General features: G+C 39.3%; 1 protein-coding gene across 1 annotated transcript in view; it reads left to right on the forward strand.

Annotated features, from left to right (window-relative positions):
• Positions 1-15,362, forward strand: part of RFC3 (replication factor C subunit 3) — a 147,246-nt gene extending 131,884 nt beyond the window's left edge. Inside the window, exon 9 of the mRNA XM_054665179.2 lies at positions 14,900-15,362. Coding sequence (XP_054521154.1) covers positions 14,900-14,938 — 39 coding nt within the window. The 3' untranslated portion in view covers positions 14,939-15,362. The remainder of the gene's footprint in view (positions 1-14,899) is intronic.
• The last annotated feature ends 882 nt before the right edge of the window (positions 15,363-16,244 follow it).

Here is a 16,244-nt window from a genome sequence, read left to right on the forward strand (position 1 = left end):
TATGCTTTAGCAAAGACACTGGTGGCATTTTGGCCCTGTCCTAGAGATCTGTGGAACTTTGAACTTGAGAAGGATGATTTAGGGTATCTAGCAGAAGAAATTTCTAAGTGGCAAAGCATTCAAGAGGAAGCAGAGCATAAATGTTTGGAAAATGTGCAGCCTGGCGATGTGATAGAAAAGAAAAACCCATTTTCTTGGGAGAAATTCAAGTTTGCTGCAGAAATTCGCGTAAGTAATGAGGAGTGAAATGTTAATCACCAAGACAATGGGGAAAATGTCTCCAGGGCATGTTAGAGACCTTCATGGCAGCCCCTTCCATCACAGACCGAGACCTAAGAGGTAAAAATGGTTTTGTGGGCTGAGCCCAGGGACCCCCTGCTCCATGCAGCCTTGGGACATGGTGCCCTGTGTCCCAGCTGCTTCAGCTCTAGCTGTGGCTAAAGGGGCCAAGGTACAGCTCAGGCCATTGCTTCAGAGGGTTCAAGCTTTAAGCCTTGGTGGCTTACCTGTGGTGTTAGGCCTGTGGGTGCACAGAAGTCAAGAATTGAGGCTGGAGAACCTCTGCCTAGATTTCGGAGAATGTATGGAAACGCTTGGATGTTCAGGCACAAGTTTGCTTCATGGGTGGAAACTTCATGGAGAACCTCCACTAGGGCAGTGTGGAAAGTAAATGTGCGGTTGGATTCCCCCAAAGTCCCCACTAGGGCACTGCCTAGTGGAGCTGTGAGAAGAGGGCCACTGCCCTCCAGACCCCAGAATTATCAATCCACCAACAGCTTGCCCTGCATGCCTGGAAAAGCCTCAGACACTCAATGCCAGTCTGTGAATTCAGCCAGGAGAGGGGCTGTACCCTGCAAAGCCACAAGGGTGGAGCTGCCCAAGGCCATGGGAGCCTACCTCTTGCATCAGCATGACCTGGACGTGAGACATGGAGTTAAAGGAAATCATTTTGAAACTTTAAGGTTTAATGACTACCCTATTGGATTTTGGACTTGCATGGAGTCTGTAGCCCCTTTGTTCTGGTCAATTTCTCCCATTTGGAATGGGTGTATTTACTCAGTGCCTGTACCCCCATTGCATCTAGGAAGTAACTAACTTGCTTGTGATTTTGCAGGCTCATAGGCAGAAGCAACTTGTGTTGTCTCAGATAAGACTTTGGACTTGGACTTTTGGGTTAATGCTGGAGGGAGTTAAGACTTTGGGGGACTGTTGGAAGGACATGATTGTGTTTTGAAATGTGAGTACATGAGATTTGGGAGGGTCAGGGGTGGAATGATATGGTTCATCTCTGTGTCCCCATCCAAATCTCACCTTTCCCCACGTGTCAAGTGTGGGACCAGGTAGAGGTAATTGGATCATGGGGGCAGTTTCCCCCATGCTGCCCTCATGATAATGAGTGAATCTCACAAGATCTGATGGTTTTATAAGTGCCTGGCATTTTCCCCCACTTGCACTCATTCTCTCTCCTGTTGCCCTGTGAAGAAGTGCCTTTTGCCATAATTCTAAGTTTCCTGAGGCCTTCTCAGTGATGCGGAACTGTGAGTCAATTAAACCTCTTTTCTTTATAAATTACCCAGTCTCAGGCAGTACTTTATAGCAGCCTAAGAACAGACTAATACACATGTTTTCAAAATCAGCAATTAGAAAGCTAAAAATTTATCATTTACGTTAAGCACCGTACTCAATTCTGAATAACAATAGTTTATGTATTGGTTATTCTTTCAAATTAAAATAGTATTCCATGCAAATGTGGCTCACAACTCAAACATTTGGCTGAGTGCTTTTCCTCATGACATGATTGTACTGTGGTGTGCAGTAGAAGTGCTTTAGGTGCACGTGATGATTAATTTTATGTGTCAACTTGATTAGGCCACAGAGTGCCCAAATATTTGGTCAAATATTATTCTGGGTTTTTCTGTGAGGGTGTTTCTGGATAAAATTAACATTTAAATAGGTAGACTGAATAAAGCAGATTGTCTTCCCTAATGGGGGTGAGCCTCATCCAATAAGTTGAAGACTTGAATAGAACAAAAAGACCGACCTTTCCAGGTAAGAGAGAATTTCTCTTACCTGACAGCCTTCAAATTGAGACATAAGCTTTTTTCCTGCCTTTAAACTCAAGCTAAAATATTGGCTTATCCTGGGTCTCAAGCCTGCTGGCCTCGGGATTGAAACTAAACCAGGAGCTTTCCTGGGTCTCCAGCTTCTGACTGCAGATCGTGGGACTTGCCTGTCTCTCTCTGCTTTCTCTCTCTCTTTCTCCCTCTCTCTCTCTCTCGCTCTACACACACACACACACACACACACACACACACACACACCCCCGTTATGGTTTGGTTTCTCTGGAGAAATCTAGTACAGTGCACTTCCCATTTAATTCCATAGAATATTAAAAATTCATGTAATTTGAGTTTAGATTTGATAAAATTAATAACTTTTACTGTTTCTTCAGGGATGTTCTTAAATAAAAGTGGTTTTTAAAATTTTTACTGTAACTGTGTAGCAGTAAAGAATAAAATGACTGCTAGTACAATTTTGGTGCCTCTGGCTAAGGCACTAGCAGTTTTAGCTAACATTGATTTTGCACTATTAGTAAAAATATTGATATAATGAAAAAGGAAAAAAGTCTTTGTATTATTGTAAAAATAGTGTTGACCTGTGGATCCCTAAAAGCGTTTTAGAGACTCTCTAGGGGTCTACAAACCATATTTAGAAAACCAGTGGAATAAAGAAATACTCCTTTCACCAAAATTTCTAAGTTTCTAACTTGATAATTTGGGCTTGCCCCAGCCATGTTCCCTGGCAACATGGAAGAAAGCGCCTGTAGTTAGGAAAGAATGAGGCCAACACACAGGTCAACTGAGCTGAGAGAAGAAGAGATAGCTCTGATAACATCTTTTTCTGTCTTGGATTTAGCCTTGCCTGAAGCAAGATCTGGACTTTTTGCTTAACAGAGCCAATGTATTCTCTCTCTCTTCTCTTTCTCTCTCTCTCTCTCTCTGAACCTAATCCAGTGTTAGGTTTCTTCTCCTTGTAGCCAAAATGTTTCTATAAGATGGTCCCATCTCATTCACCCAATTTCCTCCTCTAATTTGGTATTCACCATAAGCTCTTCCAAGGTTTCCACCCACATGTTTACTCTTCCCTTCACTTATTCCTCATGTGGTTCTTCCTCTCCATGCCATACAACTTCTACCTGTGGCTGCCAAAGTTCTTGAAGACTTCCCTGATGTCTCCAGCCCACTCTGATGGCTCTTTTTTTTTTTTTTTTTGGAAATCTGTCATACTGTTATCAATAGAAAAGTTTTTGGTGGTAAATCACTCTCTGGTTTTCTTTTCTAATGGGTTTTGGTCTTGTCAGTCTAACTAGAATGTTAGTTTCTTAATGGAAGAGGTCACATTTAAGTGCTCTTTGCATATCACTGGGTATACTATAAGTACATTTTTTTTTTTTTGAGACAGAGTCTCGCTCTGTTGCCCAGGCTGGAGTGCAGTGGCGCGATCTCGGGTCACTGCAACCTCTGCCTCCTGGTTCAAGCGATTCCCCTGCCTCAGTCTCCCGAGTAGCTGGCAATACAGGTGCATGCCACCACGCCTGGCTAATTTTTTGTATTTTCAGTAGAGACGGGGTTCCACCGTGTGAGCCAGGATGGTCTCCATCTCTGGACCTCATGATCCACTGGCCTTGGCCTTTCAAAAGTGCTGGTATTACAGGCATGAGCCACCGCACCCAGCTGTAAATAACTTTTTTTTTTAAACCCAGGGGATTTTGTTTTTCTCACATTTCTTAGAAAAATTTCTTCCTTAGTTGACTAAATGGAGAAATTACCTTTCGAAAGCTATCCACAGGCAGCCTTCTGGAATAAAGGAAAGGTTTAGAGTAAATCATCTAATAGAAATACTGGCAAATCTCTATGGTTTCAAACCCATACAGGTGTTTAATATAATAACAAGTTGACAAGTCAAAGATAATAATAGCTGCTATTTACTAAGTGACTTCTATGTGATAAGCAGTAGCTTAGATTCTTTGCATGAATTATCTTTAATTTCCACAATAATCATGAAAGGGAAATATTATTATCATTATCTTATAGCTGAGGAATTTGATCCGGAGAGCTTAAATAACTATTCCAAGTTGGCATAGCTTATCAATTGGAAGTCAAGATTCACAAAGTCATTGGCTTTAAGGCATGTAATAGTTCCATTTACATATGTTGTAAACACTCCCAAGAATAACATTGGATTCAATTGAACATTCATTTGTTGAATGCCTACTAATGTAAAGCACTGTACTTGGTGCCACAAGAGATTCTGAAATGAGAAAAGAGCTCATGGTTTAGCTTGTTTATGTCTGGAGAGTATTTTTCTCAGCAAGCAGTCAATAGACTTGAACACATAAGTGCACAATCCTCATTAAAATATGGTAACCAGCTCCCAAGAAGCAGAAGGGAATGACATGTGCCTTGAGGATTAATTTTTATTGAAAAATCATCTAAAAGCAGTACTCTTTAAATCTCTTTCTGAATTGATCTTGAAGACTACTGATAGTGGAGGCAACTGCAGAGAAAGAATACCAGAACCATATAATGTGTAGAAGGAACACATACTTTGGAATCTGAAATAGGAATTTTTGGAAAGTGGGAAAAAGTTCAATTTTATTAGGCTATGTCTTAGCCAGTTCTGAATCTCAGGTTTTCATCTGCAGATGCTGTAATATCTGTCGCACAGGAATGTTGAGCTGATTAAGTAAGTAGGAGTAAAGAATGCTGTTCACATACAGAGTTGGTGCTAAGTAGAAATCCCACTACTTTCCCTGGTGATCTCTTCAAAACACCCTCTTAACAACCACAACCTTGGATATGAGAAATGAATGTTTTGGTCCTAGTTGAAAGGGAGATGATGGCCCTTTTCTCCAGCCTCCAGTAAAAACTCAAGAACAACCTGTGTGGCGTTCTTGCTTGGGCCACTCCTTGAAAATCATGAGGGACAGGCTTTCACTCCTCCCAAAGTATCTTCCTAGGCAAATTCTTAGAAAGATTTTTTTTTTTCCTATCACAATTTAATTCCTATCAGAATATCTTTGTAATTTCCAGCCCTTGGTTGCAGATCTGTTCGCAGAAGCTACCTAGAAGATATTTCATTCCTTTGTATGGGGAGACATCCAAATATTTGAAACCACAAATCTGCTCTTATAAAAAATTGGCTAAGTAAACTCTTCTTTGACTGTGTACAATAAACATGCATACAGTTGTCTTTGAAGTCGTTAGCTCACATTGAAAAGAAGAAAAAGTTTAGAAGAAATTAAATATATAATTTTGGGGGAAATTTTATCTCTAATTTTAGCTCATAGTTTACAATTCCTATATGACTGTTTGGAAGGTATTTATTTTAGAATGGATGGATGTTCCGTATTAACCTGTAGGAAGGGTTTGTGAATATTCTGTTGCTCTGAATTATTAGCGGTCTAGATCTAGGCTGGACTTTGAGAAATATAAAAGAAAAAAATACCTCTTTGGAGTGTGGTGTTGCTCTTTAAAAAAAAAAAAAAGCCCAGTGAATAAAAGGAAAACACAGTCATTTCTCCTGGAAGCCTTTCAATAGTGACTCAATGGCAATGTTGTGGTTGAAATTGTTGCTCCTAGATAATGAGAAAAGTTAAAGCCATCTTCTCAACAGTGAGTAGAAAAATCTTTTAAATTTTAGAGATGTCATAAATATAGTCTTAAGAAAACTGTTGGGAAAACAGTTTCTTGTTTTATTTGCTTATTTCCTAAGGAACAAAAATGATTGCGATTTTACAACTTTATCCCTGTAAAGTTGTAGCCTTCATGATGATATAATTCCCAAAGTCAGCTAGAATCCCGAGAATCAAAGAAGAAACTGAAATCTAATTACAGAGAACAAATGCAACAGGCCAGTTATATTTCCAGACATTTTTGGTTTGCCCAGTTCCCTAATTTTTCATACTTCTCATTAGTCTATTCATGTTTTGCTTAAAAATTGAATGGAATTTTGATGTGACATTTTAGAATAAATTTTAAAGAAGCATAAAACTAAAAACCTACTTGGAGAATTATGAGTGTTAGGTAATATATACAGTGTTAAGCAGAGTTTTACTAATTGGAGAATTTTACTTGTTCCCTTTTAAGTTTAAAAGATAGGTGTTGCGTAACTCTGAAAATCTGGGATGATGAGAAGACCTCAGGCATGTTCTACAAACAAGATTTTAAAGGAATGTCAAGTATGGTACTAAGAAAATAGTTTAAAATTTGTAATTTCCTTTCACCTAGCTCCCAATCCAGAAAATAATTGACCAAAAAAATTGATAGCAACCTTGTAAAGAGTTAAGGTAAAAAAGAATAACCTCTCATTATCTTTGTTTCTCAAGCAAAATATGCATTTTATAAACAGATTTTGGGGGAAAAGAATGGAATATCTACATTTACATGACATCAATAGAGGGCACAATTATTAGAGTTTCATAAGTGTAGCTAAGGAAAAAGATCACAATTCACAAATATAAATTTTTGTCATTTTGAGAACATAGAAGACCCCTGAGTGATGGTCATTTCATCAAATGTCCATGAGCTTTGTATTCCAGGCAACAGAGGCCTTCCTTTACAGTGCTTGGACTATGATAATCCTACTATGATTTGAGGTTAATCAGGCCATTATGTGCAAAATTTGAGGATAGGGCCAACTTATCGCAATCTACTTCCATTTTCATGAAGCCTGTCTTAGTTTGTTCAGGCAGTTATGACAGAATACAATAGTCTGGGTAGTTTAAACAGCAAACATTTATTTCTCACAGTCCAGAGGCTGGAAGTCCAAGATTAAGGGTGCTGGCAGATCAGGTGTCTGCTGAGGACCCACCTCCTGGTTTGTAGACAGCCATCTTCTGGTTGTGTCCTCACAAGGCAGAGATTAGAGAGCGAGCTCAGGTCTCTGAATTCCCTTATAAAATCACTAATCTCCTCACGAGGGCTCCATCCTCATGACCTAATTACTTCCCAGAGACCTCATCTCCAAATACCAACACACTGGGGATAAAGGCTTCAACATATGAATTTTAGGGGAACACAAACCTTCAGTCCACAGCAAAGCCCATTGCTTACTGTTACCTCTTTTCAAAATTCAGCACTAAGCTTAATATTGATGTCTCTCCAGCAAACATTTTACTTAAGTTGAGACTCAAACCATTTGAATGGGGCTCAGCAATTTGGTTTGGCTATTTCTCATGTAGCCTCTCTACATGGCCATGTGTGTGGCAAAAACTGTAAATCTTATGGTGCTAATTTCCCCTTCAGTGTCTAGAAATGGTTTCAGAAAGAATGATGACATCACTGAGCTACCAAGACGGAAAAATTATAGGGTTAATGAACAAGAGTGAAGAAGGAGAAATGAAGCCTTCTCAGAAGCAAGCTACAGGAAGATTAATATGTGAAATTCTACCAACTAACTAAGTTTAAGGAAGCAGTTGCAAGAGATAAATGATGGAGGACTTATAAAAAAAGGTTTAACTCTGCTTAACAACGATATTTGTGGGTATTTTTTTTCCTTATGCTACTAGTACAAGCTACAAGTGAAAGAGTAGAATGAAAACAGCTAAAAAAAATTTGCTACAGTGCAACTAGCTGTCAGGTAGGAAGAGTATATCTACATGATAAACAGGTGGTTACCTGAAGGAGGAGCGTGAAAGGGAAATAAATCTTTTATTCACCTTGACTATAAACCTAATCCTGATCTCACTCCCTCCTGACTAGTCCTTACCCTGCCTCTCAAAAACACTGATTTTGCTCAACATAAGTGTTGTCCAGTAAGTTTTAAAAATATCAAATTAGCTGGCTAATTTAAACATAAGAAAGTGATTGAACTTAAACATGAATGTACTTCAAGCAGTAGCTTAAAGTATATTCTATGACTAATATGGGTTTTCCTCAAGAAATAGGTTTCGCAGCCAAATAACTTCATGATGCTGGGCTAAACCAGTTAAAAAATTTGCCCCACACACCACCCAGATGTCTCAGGGGCTTCAGGAGGCCCACGTGCAGGCCACGTGCAGGAGAATGCAGCATGTCCTAAACAACTTTCTATCACTGCCCCAACTTTTCCAAATGTTTAAGGAGGAGCCTAATCTATAAAGTGTTGGTTAATAATGCATCTCTCAAAATATAAATAAATTATAGCATTCTTCAAATAGAAAAAAATAACAAAGTTTAACAACTGTATCATTCACCAAATATCTACTATTTCTCCTCTTCTTTGATCTATTTGTTTGCCATTCAACTCTTTAAATAAATGCAGACCTCTCTGCCAGTGTCCACCAATGTGTTAAAAATCCCCCTCTATCTTGCCTCCTCTTGGAAAGACACAGAGAGGACACAAAATAAAGAGAAAAGATTAAAGTGTATTTTCCTTTCTTGCACTGAGGTTAATTAAAAATACATCAGAAATATTGAAACATAAAAATCAGAACATTGGATTGGAAATTAGTGGTTGGATTTCTAGGAAGGGTAGGTTAAAGTCCTAAGTATTAGTTTAATCTCAGACGTAATCACAGCAGTGATTTCTGGGCCCATGTTGGTATAAGATATTTCCTGATGGCAGCTTGTGAATACAGATGAACACAGCAAATTGTACATCATCTCAGGAATACTGAAGCCCAAACTAATAAATTTCCCTAAACTCTGCTAAACTAGAAACATATGCTACAGGATATGTTCTAACCTACAAATAAAATACATTATCTCATACCAAAAAGTATTTCCATATGCATGGCTTACAAAATATAGTCATGCATTTAAGGTTTGTGTCAGGGGAGGTGCCACACACTTTTCAATGACCAGCTCCCATGTGAACTCACTGTTGTGAGGACACCACCGAGGGGATGGTGCTAAACCATTCATGAGAAACCCACTCCCATGATTCAATCACCTCCCACCAGGCCCCACGTCTAATACTAGGGATTACATTTCAACATGGGATTTGGGTGGAGACAAATATACAAACTATATCAGTAACCAAAAAACAACAAAACAAAAACAAAAACAAAAATCAAGTGATGGTATTGAAAGGGCACTCAATCAGAAGATCTGGTCTTCAGGCCAGTCTCTGAACCTGAACAGATATATGGCCTTGGGCACACTCCATAAGATCAGGGGCTCTGGTACCTCAAAGGATAAACGAAGAGTCTTGCCCAAGTCTAGCTTCTCCGCAGAAACTCGAGCCCATGCCTGACCTTATATGTATAAAAATGCACTGTAATTATTTTTTAAATTTGCGTTGTTAGGCCCATCTGACACGCAGCCAGTGTTAACCTACCTTCCTTCTACTGTCAGCGAATTCTCCACCTACAAGGACTGGGCATCCTTCATCTAAGATTTCTGGTCATGTTGGGTCAATATCAAAGGTGTTTTGGGCAGTTCTTCTTGTAGGTTAACTGTCAGGACCTCACTGGAAAATCAGTACACAGAAGGAGAATGACAAATAGACAGCCCTGGGAGGTGCAGGCTCCCCTTCTCCCACTGCCTCAATTCACACACCCTTACTTCTCACCTAGGGCACCCCAGCAGACTGGCCTCCTGCACTCATGCCCCAGATGGAGACCCAGGTGACCCTGAACATGCAAATGTGATCATTATTGCCTGCCTGAAATCTGCCAATGATCTCTGGTGCTTTTGGGGCCACGTTTAAATCATGATCTGATCCCCCCCTCTTGTTCTATGGTCACTCCATTATTCACTTCTTATTGCAGTCCCTACATCACTAGCCATTCCCTATCAACTTAGGGTGGTCCAGTGAAATCCAGGACACCCAATTAAGTTTGAATCTCAGATAAATCACAAATAATGGTTTAGTATAAGTATGTTCCAAATATTAAATGGGAGGTATTTATACTTACAGTAAAACATTATTTGTTGTCTATATGAAACTCAAATTTTACTGGGTGTCCTGGATTTTTATTTGCTACATCTGGCCACCCCGCCTATTACACACATGGTCTCAAAGACCCCTGCTTGCTCCCCTGCTGTCATTTCTTCCACGGCCACATTTTTCTCCCTCTCCTCCTACTTCACATCTGTGCATCATTCAGCACTACTTCCATTTCCTCGTCAAAGCCTCCGTTACTTCCCAATCTAATTTGGATGCTTCTCTATGTTACCCTGGGCCTATGTCTAGTAATTTATTTATACAAACCTACTGTAATTATTTATTTGTATTTTTCTCTGACTCACTGAACATTTCCTGAGGGCAGGAATCATGGCCTCTTCTTTTATCTATTCCTAGAAACAGAAATAGAATAACAGAATGGCTGGCACATCATAGCTGTTCAATATTGTTTGTTTGATGAATCAAATGATGTCATTTACTAGCTTTTGAAAGCACACAAAGAAAAACATATGGGCAGAGGCCTAGGTTTCCAGGGTAAAGGAGAAGAAGATACCAGACATCAAAGCTGCTAACTCATTTCTGGATGGCCATATTTATGGGACAATTAAGGGGACTGCAGTTAGGAGGCAGGCTGCAGATACAAGAGGAACACTCAAGTCAGCAGAGTCAGAAAGCCCATGGCCAGATATCAGTAACTGAGAACATAGATACCAGAGATTGGAAATAGTGCTTTGGAAACCTTGCATCTCAGTAACCCCATGGAAGAATAAGCCTTAAGATAATGTGAATTTGACAGTAAAGATTGATGACCTGGCTGACAAATAAAGGCTATACCGTGAAATCTTTTCCTCTGTAAGAATTTTAGCAAAAGAGAAGGAATGGGACCATCTGGACACAACTGTCTTAAAGAAACTGATCTCATCAGCAATGGTCCCCAGAGGAGTCATGAACAGTGGCTTGGGAGTGTCAGGCAAGCCCTTCTTCTGGCTGTACAAAGTGATGGTGTGGCCAGTGCAGGCAGCAAGAGCTTGCAGAGGCAGGTGGTAACTTTCCTGTTTTCTCTGTAGGATCCTTTTCCCAAACTTCCTCTCCTTTCTCTAGACTGTTCATGCCACTTCAAATCCTAATTTGAGAATTAGCCAGAGCTATGAGGGGGGATATGTAAAGGAAGATTTGATGGATCTGCCGAAGAAAGGAGATCAAAAACACAGGCCATTAACCTATCGGTGCGTCAGGGTCCCAGCTCATCCTGTCTCCTTCACTTCTTCAGCAGAAGCTTTCCCCCATTTTTCTGTTCTTTACTCTCCTCTTGCTTCTTATCAACCTAACCCCCAGCCCCACACCCCAAGTGAATGGCTTTTGGCTTAATGAATGTTTAATAATGGATAAGCTACTGTCCTACACTTTCAGAATAAATGTTGAGAGTCTGACAAATAGTCACAGCTTTTACAATATACTTCTGGGGCATATCCTAAGGAACCAATCAGAGGCCAAATATTTATGTTCACTGATGTGCATTACAATATTACAATCTGAGATGCTCATGCAACAAAATACTATCCAACCATCAGAATAACATTTTCTGGGAATATTTAATAACAGAGGGAAATGCTTGTGATTGCCATCATGAAAATCAAAATAAAAGATTCTAAGTTCCAAAGAGTGTTATGTATGTATGTATGTATAGATACATACATAAGACACAATGAAGCATTGAGGTTAGAAGCATAAGGCTTGGAGTTAGACTCTTTTAGTGGCACTTTTACTGTTTTTTAGTTGAGATTCTCTGAAAATTCACTGGGCATCAGGATGTCGTTATAAAATCAGAGGAATAGAATTTGTCTAATAGAACGTTTTTGTAAATTTATGTGAGAGACCCTTTGTCAAATGACTACTCTAGTCCTACCCACAGCAGGAATTCAATAAATGGTATATATATATATAAAGTTAAAATATTACTACCCAAAATATATGAAAGTCTTATTACCACAGGTTACCACTAAGCAGTGGTATTACAGGTTTTTCAATTTATTCTCCATGTTTCTTTATTTTTAAGTTATGTATAGTAAGTATATATTACTTTTACACTTATTAAAATATTATATTAAGTAAATTGACATAAAGTTTGCAACAGCTGAGATAATTTATTGTTTTCGTTTTTATTTTCTTTTCTTGCTAGAGACAAGATAAAAAGATCTAGGGCTACTGCCAACAACATGCCAAGGTCAAATAGGAGACTCTGTGTGACCTAATATTTCCTGGCAGACATGAAGGCTCAGGATGGCTCTTGCCTACTTAAGCAAAACCTTAATTCAGAAAACAGGTCTGTAGGAACAATTTGTGTTATATTTATAAAACTTAAAACTACCTAAACAGTAAGATACTGTAGTTTCTGAGAATTACGCTCTGCAGTGAGGACATCAAATTAATTATCGTTGATGAAAGACTGTGTTAGTGAGAGCAAAACTTAGAGACTCCAGACACACCTTTCCCTACTCACATGCCTGATTACAAACCTCGAAATGCTCTATAGAGCAGCGTGCATTTACTTAGGGACATTTTAATTTTGTTTGATATTTCCTCCATCCTCTGTTTCTATAATGGACTTCTGGGCTTCCCTGACTTGTCTCTGTTCTTCTGTGTTCATGTCTCTCTGTGGAATGACAGTTAATGAAGAGAAAGTGAATGTGTTATCACGGCCAACACTGAGATTGCAGGAGGAAAGATATGAAAGCCACAGGAAAGATATGAAAGCCTCACCAAAGAGGAAATAAACCACCTAAAATAAAAGGCAATTTTGTTTGTGAAATGTGAAAAATGTGATAATCTACTTTATTTATGATGGACTACATGTTAAAGTGTGGGGTGATGAAAAGAGCCACCTTCTGTCCTCTGCCCTCCGCCTTCAAGCTGGTCTTGACCATCATTGTCGTCCTTCAAATGATGAAATCGCTGCAGTAACTTTAGGGCTGTTTGCTCTGCTGCTGACCTCACTGTACGCAAATTAGCGCTTCTTCTGAGGCTCAACTATGCTATGTCCATTACCCTAGTTACTGCTCGCAATCTACATAATGTGACAAATCATGAAACATGAACTAGTAAAATGTGTATTTATAAAGGAGGCAATACCGTTATTGTTTTCAGAGGAAATGACAGTATGTCTAGAGAGCTCATGAAAAATAGAAGAGATAGAAAATGGGTATTCCAAAGCCTAGACTTTTTAAAAGCAATTATCAATCATAAGCTATAATGAAAAGAATGTGATCACAACAGTGGTTCTTCTGTGAGCCAGATGGGTGTGGATTCCATTCAGAAGTAGTGCATAGTCCCCAAGCTTGCACCTCACTTGAGCCCTGGATCCCCAAATCATTCTGTTTTTGTCCAGAGTTTCACAAGGTTGATTTTGAAAATGTTCCCACCAGCTCTGGCTATGGGAATCACAGTGGGAAATAAACGCCATAGCATCTTCCCCATCATCCCCATCTCCTCCTGAGACAAAACACATTTTCCCCTAAATGCTAACTGGGCTGTCTGCCTCCAGCATAGACAATCTTTTACATTTTTACCACAAAGTAGTTTTAGCTGCCTGGACCACATCACCAATTGAATAGTATGATGTTCTGGGTAAGGGCAGAGTAGTGGGTTGAATGGTGATCCCCAAAAATATAGGTCTATGTCCACTTCTCTAGAAACTCTGAATGTCACTTTATTTGGAAAAAGGATATTTGCAAATATAACTAAGTTAAAGGTCTTCAGATAAGATCACCCTGGCTTATACAGGTGGTCTCTATATCCAACGAAATGTGTTATTTTAAGAAACACAAAGAGGACAGACAATGAGGAGGGAGTGTAAACCTGGAGGCAGAGATTGGAGTGATGTGGCCACAAGCCAAGGGATGCCACAGAAGTTGGAAAAGTTGGAGGAGACAAGAAACAATCTCCCCTAGAGTCTCTGGGGGAAGTCTGGCCCTGTTGACACCTTGAATTTGAACTTCTGGTCTCTAGAATTATGAGTCAATTTCTCTTGTTTTAAGGCATCTAGTTTAAGATAATTTGTCAAAGCTACTTCAGGAAACTCAGAGAAGCAGGTTCTAGAGTCAGCAAATGAGGATTATAGTCCCAAATTCGATACGACCTTGGGCAAGTTGATAAACCTCTCTACAGTCATCTGTAAGGTGGGGATGATAAAAATAATACAGTCATGAGCTATTCGGTCAATGACAAGGTAGTCCTTTGAGAATGTAATACTGTATTTTTATTGCACCTTTTTATGTTTAGATACACAAATACCATTGCCAACAGTATTCAGTACAGTAACATACTGTACAGGTTTGTAGCCTAGGAGCTATACCAAATAAATAGTACAGGTGTGTAGTAGGCTATCCTATGTAGCTTTGTGTAAGTACACCCAAGGAAGTTCACACAAGGACAAAATCCCCTTACAGTGCATATTTCAGAAAGTATCTCTATCATGAAGCAATGTAAGACTGTATGTTCCTCACATGGGTATTGTGAGATTTAAATAAGATGTCTATATATTATTGTTATTGCATTTTTATAATGAAAAGGCCGAGGAAAGGGGTTTGCCTAAAGAAGGGAAGACAGTCCTCTAAAGGTGTATTGGATCACCACCTCTTATCAGATAGAAACTATCTTCAGCATTTAAACAGTGGTTCTGTTTTAGCGTGTACCTAGCACATTTTGAAATACCCTAGAGTCTGTTTTCTCTAAGCACCTGGACAGGGCTTTGCAGGTGTCCTTGACATATGGCCTCAACTTGACCCATTGAGTGGACCTAGTTTGACCACCATCTCTTATATTCCGCATGCTCTTTAATGACATTGAATATTTACTTGTCTTTGCCTTATTTTCTTAATTCATTCGTAGCTTGCTCCTGAGCCTTAAATTACTTTGAAGTGTATTACACATCCTTTGTATCCTCGATGGAATCTCATTCATAGTAGGGTCTGTGATAAACAATTGATTGGATAGTGAATATCTCTTACAGGCATGTAAGGAGGAATCAAGAAGCTGTGACATATTCTGAGGACCTCCAAAGAACAACTTGCTACTGACTGGACTTCTCTCATCTTTTAGCATGTGAAGTTTTGCAAATATAATCCACTTTGCTCTGAATGTCCTGACACCTGCTTCAGAGCTCAAGATTCAGACTCCAGCCTGAATGTTATTTCCTGAGAAAATCCCTCCCTGACCCACTGTGCTGGTTAGGTCCACCTGCTAATCACATCCACAAAACCCTCTGCTTCTCCTTCAAAACACTCATCTCCTCTGTAATGATCAGATGAACTCATGTCTTTCTCAGAGGACAATAAATTTGATGAATGGGGACCATGGAAGTTTATTTCCATCTGTATCCCTACATCTAACTCATCTGCTGGTACCTATTTGTCATGTATTTAATAAATACAACTACCTATGCCACCCTGCAATAAAATGATATTGTTACTTTCTCTTCTTTAGCTTTGGTCTGCTATTTTCTCACAAATATTTTTTCTATGCACATTGGTTTGTCAGGGAGTAAAATGTCTGACATGTATATTATACTTTTATTATATTCAAATTACAGCTTAGGAACTTAATGGACTCAATGAAAAATATTACTTTTGGAAATGAGCACTTTGAGTTCTCAGCTTTCCTCTTCAATACAAAGTATTGTATTGAAACTTTGTAACCCTACAGAGTGGCATGAATTTCTATAGCAGCAAGGATACAAGATCTCAATTTCTTGGACAAACCAACATGCAAGTAAATTATATTGTTTTCCAGGAAAATTTCATAGAAAAATGGGAAAGTGGCCAGGCGTGGTGGCTCACACCTATAATCCCAGCACTTTGGGAGGTCAAGGCAGCCATATCACCTGAGCTCAGGAGTTCAAGACCAGCCTGGGCAACATGGCGAAACCCCGTCTTTACTAAAAATACAAAAAATTAGCTGGGTGTGGTGGTGCCGCTTGTGGTCCCAGTTACTCGGGAGGCTGAGGTGGGAGGATCACTAGATCCCAGGAGATAGAGGTTGCAGTGAGCTGAGACCACACCACTGCACTCCAGACTGGGTGACAAGAGTGAGACTCTACCTTAAAAAATTAAAAAAAAAATTTAAAAAAGGGAAAACATTAGGGATAAACTAAAGTTAACAAATTTATTAGCATGAGGATAAAGACCTAATTAAGAGAAGCCAATGAAATTTTATCCTTTTCTAATACCCAGTTAGTATTTCCCATACTGTATTCTGTGGAGTGCCAGTCCTTGAGATGATCCAGGTAAAGGAGCTTAATGAGTTAAGTTTGTTTAAGAAACACTACTATTTAAGATCTCTTCTGGAGAGTACAGTAT

The sequence above is a fragment of the Pan troglodytes genome, chromosome 14 (genome assembly GCF_028858775.2).
Source record: "Pan troglodytes isolate AG18354 chromosome 14, NHGRI_mPanTro3-v2.0_pri, whole genome shotgun sequence".
NCBI classification, from domain to species: domain Eukaryota; kingdom Metazoa; phylum Chordata; class Mammalia; order Primates; family Hominidae; genus Pan; species Pan troglodytes.